The sequence below is a fragment of the Aegilops tauschii genome, chromosome 1 (genome assembly GCF_002575655.3).
Source record: "Aegilops tauschii subsp. strangulata cultivar AL8/78 chromosome 1, Aet v6.0, whole genome shotgun sequence".
Taxonomy (NCBI): Eukaryota; Viridiplantae; Streptophyta; class Magnoliopsida; order Poales; family Poaceae; genus Aegilops; species Aegilops tauschii.
Window position 1 is genome coordinate 68,291,729 of NC_053035.3, and position 5,547 is coordinate 68,297,275.

General features: G+C 42.3%; 1 protein-coding gene across 7 annotated transcripts; it reads right to left on the bottom strand.

The window, feature by feature from the left end:
* Nucleotides 1-1,149: 1,149 nt before the first annotated feature.
* Nucleotides 1,150-5,336, bottom strand: LOC109737708 (uncharacterized). 7 transcript variants are annotated; one of them, XM_073508423.1, is made up of 8 exons: nucleotides 4,712-5,336; nucleotides 4,355-4,473; nucleotides 3,538-3,593; nucleotides 3,187-3,309; nucleotides 2,838-2,928; nucleotides 2,085-2,483; nucleotides 1,834-1,911; nucleotides 1,150-1,557 (listed from the first exon to the last, which is right to left on the bottom strand). In XM_073508423.1, the coding sequence occupies exons 1-2, from the start codon at nucleotides 5,227-5,229 to the stop codon at nucleotides 4,464-4,466; spliced, it is 528 nt and encodes a 175-aa protein (XP_073364524.1). In that variant the 5' UTR covers nucleotides 5,230-5,336; the 3' UTR covers nucleotides 1,150-1,557; nucleotides 1,834-1,911; nucleotides 2,085-2,483; nucleotides 2,838-2,928; nucleotides 3,187-3,309; nucleotides 3,538-3,593; nucleotides 4,355-4,463. The 7 variants fall into 7 exon arrangements, with proteins under 7 accessions (XP_073364524.1, XP_073364533.1, XP_073364543.1 ...); XM_073508432.1 differs by having other exon boundaries at nucleotides 1,783-1,911; XM_073508442.1 differs by lacking the exon at nucleotides 2,085-2,483.
* Between the last annotated feature and the right edge of the window lie 211 nt (nucleotides 5,337-5,547).

Below are 5,547 nucleotides of genomic sequence, written 5' to 3' on the forward strand. Positions count from 1 at the left end.
AGTTCTGTTTTCTGGATTTGACAGAAATTCAATCACTTTTTTAGGAATTTGGCTGAAACAATTAAACTCTTATTTCCTTTTGGATCGAGTTGAGGTGTCACTATTTTTTCACTGAATGTAAATATGTTGGTCCTCACGGAAGTCACCGGAATTTTGGATTCTTTTGAATAAAGTTTCTTGGTAAAAGAGCACTCTGCTTCAGTGCAGTTCAACATCCAGAAAGACAGGGCATTGGTCAGGGTTCAGTGTAGTTGTCGAAATGGTACCGAGAATAGCCATGTGATCTCAATACCAGTTTAGCACTAGGGTCTCCAAATGGTACCGTGCATAGCAACAGTATCCAGAATTAGAGTATAGAAGCGCTTACTATAGTAACCTAACTTCTTTTGTAATCGGCAGTGACCTAGATTTAGTTAGTTCAGCGGTAAGTATAGAGTATGATTTATCAGAAGAGCACCATGGCAACATTTCTCCCATGTGCACAAAGCTGCTGTCAGTTTTACCAGGGGACTGGAAGCCTTCAATCTCTGTCCAATTGTTCTGAGAACTAGTTGACTAGTTGCGCCAAATGGCGCAGAGACCCGCTAAAGCCATGTTATCGATGAAAAGAGTTTCACTTTGCAAGGACATATGGCGCAGATACCCGCTGAATCCATGTGTGTTGAAATTTTTTTCCATGTTTTAGTTGGTTTAGTTGTGGGCAAGGACATATGATAACAAAATGTACCCCCTTTAATAGAAAGAAATGGAGACTGTCGTCTACAATGAGATGCGCACACACACATTTTAATTTATCTCTGAGCGAAATGGCGCAGAGTACAATTTGATACCATGGGCGCGTTGAAAATATTTGCATTTTTCAATAACTTTATGTTTGAGCAAGTGCAAAGACCATGTCAAACCCAAAGTGTTGTGAAAATATTTGACTTTGCTATAGAAGTAGGTTTTAGCAACCAGTTAGGGTAGCATGCATATTTTGTTGTCTTGTTCGGGTAACATAGAGCCAAAAAATGGCACAAGGTTGACATACAACTTTACCGCGAAGATTCCTCGACTTAATTATGTTCAAACACATTTGGAGATCAAACGCATAATTGGTGTCACCTCCCTGAATTAAAACCCAAAACACCTACCTTGTGCAACATGGCCTTTTTCAATGGAAAAAATTATTAGCACAAACATAGTTCAGATGTTACATGTTACATAAGACTTGAGCTTGAGCAACTATCCTGCTATAGGTATATAAATTTCCTAATTTTAATCACAGCAGCAAACAAGAACCTTCCTAAAGGGCAAACTCCCTTATGCCGTGTTGTCCTTTCATCTAACACGGGCAGTGAAACATTTTATCAATGCACAATAAAACATTAAACACACACAATAGTCTAGTTGGGAATCCAAATGATTGACTTTCACACATCAACATACACCCAAATCATAGAAAAGTTGTTCTGTCCGGAAATGGAAAGAACATCAACAAGTGACATGCTCCATCCGCCCTTTGGACTGCTCTTCTCCTCATGCCTCCCCTTCAATCACTCACCATATTAATAACACCTAAATACGAAAACCACTTATGAATTATACTGGCATGCAAAACATTGTATACTGTGAAGCATAGCAATGCCACTAAGTAAGATGGGAATAGTGATATAATTGGTTCAGGTTGCAGCCATCAAAAGCATACCGATAACACGAAGATAAACTAACAATAAATATATCAATGCATGTTCATGACTGAATTCACTCTTTTTCAGCAAAAAAGTAAGAAAATGTAACCACCTTAAGTAAAAAATTAGAATGAGCAAAAGCACTAATATCCATAATACACACATGTACTTTGAAGGTGCTTGTGTCTCATGTAGCACCAAGGCCCGAACCACTATGATACTTCCCAAATTTCTTGAGCATCTAAATATAAAGTAGCAAAGAAGAAAAGAAAAAATTCTAAGTGAGAACAATAGTAATGCTTGACAAACAGTACCATATATGGAAGTTGATACACAAGAAAAGCTAGAAAACAATAGATCAAATTGAAAAATAATGATGCTAATAAAAAATTCATGGACTTTTATCAGCACAACCTGTGCCCCTAGCAACCGCACGGAGTCATCAACCTGCATTGGTTAAGGTGGGCCACATGGTCCAAGCTTAGAATTATGAACCTGAGGGGCAGCCTATGGCTAGCAGAACAACAACAGTTGATGCAAGGCCAGCAATTTTGATTGTTAAATTGGTTAGTTCAACACAAAAAATTAGTAATATGATGTTAATCCATGACAAAGTTAGGAGAATAAAATAGGCATGGTGATAACACGATGCAAGGATCGGACGACCGAACTGGCACAATTGACCAAAATGAGCAAGATCGAACGGCCAGCAAAGATCCAAATCAGGGGAGAGCTGTTAGGTATAAAATTGCTTTCCCTGGCTCATATAAAATTAGACACCCAGGTTGTTCATCAGCTCGTCGAAACAATGGCCTGAAATGAAAAGCTCTTTCTTATGAGCCTGGACAATTATTTCTTCTCTCAGCCACTAAAAATGGTTCAGAACATGATGTTGACATGCTGCAACGTTACATTGTTTTCCGAGTGTGCCAAGATTCTCTATCCCATGCATGCTAGTTAGCCCGACAAAGTAAATTTTTGTTTCGGTACCAAACACCTATCCTTACCCAGCGAAGACCAGTAGTTTGTTTGCTTTGGAAATAAATACGCCCTAAATCATCATGCATAAACTGGTTGAGTTATGGATATGCCGAATGAAAGGTTTAGCTAAATACATTACTATAACACAGTAGTTCTGAAATTATTACATGGAGTAAGCATGCTAACCTTTCCATCCTACATTCCAGTATTTCTTCGACATTCAGACTAAGCTCCTGTCAATTTCAGGCAGGCAAGATAGTTCTTCTCGTGTTTCAACCTGCAAAAATGATTGGATGTACCCTAAGTGCATACAACATGATCTCTGAACACAGTTTTATTCAAAGCATATGAACAAAATATTAATTGGACTAATTGCTGCAATCATCTTCTGAACCTAATCAAGGGAAACAACAACATAGAGCAAAAATCTTCAAATAATCACATGGCCAAAGAGAAGCTATCTATGAATCAAGCTTTCGGTCAAGATGCACCACCAATAAAAAGCATTAGTTTTATAAGGTACAAACAACTGTACCTTGAAGCACAATCAACATGCTGGACCTAGCTCCTAATTCCATTTAGGAATCATCATCTTCATAAAGTAATAAGTAAACTTGGTCATCCATGCACCGACTATAGCCTGGTTGCTAATTTCCACCTATGTCACAAATAAGACAATGTCATGTTCAAACTGAAGGTGAAAGCAGTATACATTCAGTTTCTAATTTATTTTAGTAATAAAAATCTCTATAAAGAAGCAGACCAACCGCTGGAAATAAACTGGCATGGAACTAAATCAGTGTCCACAAAACCATAGATATGCATGCTCATCAAGCATGTCATACATTTTACCAGAATGGAAGCTTAGTTGGTGCTGGTGCCCTACCTCAAGAACCTCCAGCCCACACAACAGAAATCCGTCCATCTTGGCCATGAATTCACCTAAACAGGAAACAAAATAATTTTTTTCCTCAGAAACAGTACACTGAAGAAACAAAATTATGCCAGCTGAACCGATAAGCTCTTATGACTGAACAAAGCCCATCTGCAAACATCATCGTTCTAGGCAAGAAAATAATTGAACAAAGCCCATATGCAATTATGACATCAGTCCCAGTTTGTCACTTTAACTCTTAAGGCTTTAGGTCTCTTGACATATCGATATGATGTATCCATATATATAATCGTAGCATTACACTATAGGCAGATTAAAAGATAGTTTAGACGTATTTTCCAGATTTACCAAGCAATAGACCTGTGCACCATCAACAATGGCATAATTCAGCCCTACAGGTGATCACTAAGATATGCAAAAAAAAGATAGAAAAATGCATAGAAAGCTTGGACTTGAAATATAGAAGATTACCCAGTACCCACTTGGTCTACTGATGGGAAATACACGTAAGCATCAACTAAATGCAATCACAGTCAAGTATGATTTCTTCAATCTATTTAGGGTGTTTTTTCACGTACTGTGCAAGTAGCAAGGGGTTGTTCTTTAGTAAACAACATCTCATTAGGTTCAGATGACGCCCATTGACACTATATTGCTAATTTAAGTTAAGTTGTGATCCCAATATTCCTCAATGTGGCATCCAGTATCAGCACGACAGTAAGGCGAAGGCATGACTTCGGAACCAAATAGCAACGCAGCAAAAATAAAATGGCAGTAAGGCAAAGACATGTAAAGATGCAAAGGTTACCTGAACTAACTGGACATGCCAAAATTGACCTGCTCATCTTCAAGTTCTTCCAGCACTGCTACTTCCCGTTCGAGGAGCTCTCTGTATCAGCCACGGGTCGTCATGATGCTCACCTCAGCCTGCAATCCCATAAAATTGAATCTAAGCCTGATGAGTACTTTATCAGTAACTACAGATACATTAACAAGATTAAAGCAGCATACAGAGAGGTCCAAGAAGAAGAAACAAATGCAAGAACAGAAATAGGGAAAAAGAAAAGAAAACTGAGGTGTCTTTATGCCTCGACGAACAGCCGACCTCGGCAGGAGCAGAGGTTAGGAACCAGGGCAGCAGAGGACGGTCAACACAGCGCTATACCTCATCCAGGAGGTGGCCATTACAGTGCGGTAGATGGGGAGGCGTGGTCCGGGCGTCCGGCAGAGATGCCTCCTCTTGATGAAGAGGATGAGACGGCGCCGGCAGAGCATGGGCGGCCGCATCTCGGCCACCATGTGGCACGGACGAGGCATGCCGAGGTGTGCAGGGGGGTCCCATGGCGGCGCTGCCATGGACGCTGAGGTGTGCACGGGGGGTCCCGTGGCGGCGTCGCCATGGACGCTGATGCCTCCTCCAACTTCCTCCTCCATCACCTCCAGCGCATCTCCTTCCTGCTCGTGGCCTTTGCACCCCACGCATGCTGGCCGGCCCACTTCGCCCCTCTTGGATGCCAAGGCGCTGCCCAAGCCATCCACAACGCTGACGAGGCACCGCCCAGGACCGGCCATGAAAGCGCCGATGTGTCGGCCACCATGCGGCTCGGACGAGGCATGCCGCTTGGCGCAGCTGCTGTTCCCCTTCTCCAGGGATCTAAGCAACAGCGGCGTGGTAATCTTCATCGGAGCGGCAGCATCAGAAGCGAGAGGAGGCGGCGGCGGCGGTAGGTCAAGAGATTGGATACGGGGAAGGGAAACCGGAGGCGACCAAGGCTCGTGAGATATTTGAGTCAATTACACCGGTGGTGCTTGGAACTTGGCACAAACGGTTACTTTGGTGCTAGAACTTGCGGCATACATCGAACTGGTGTAACAAGTTGGCTCGGACGTGCAAATACGGTGCAAACCTTGGCTGTGTACACCCGAGCCGCTGATTAGGCGCGCCAACATGGCATGGGTCCCGCCGTAAGTGACCCGAAGGCAGACAGGAGGGCGTGTGGC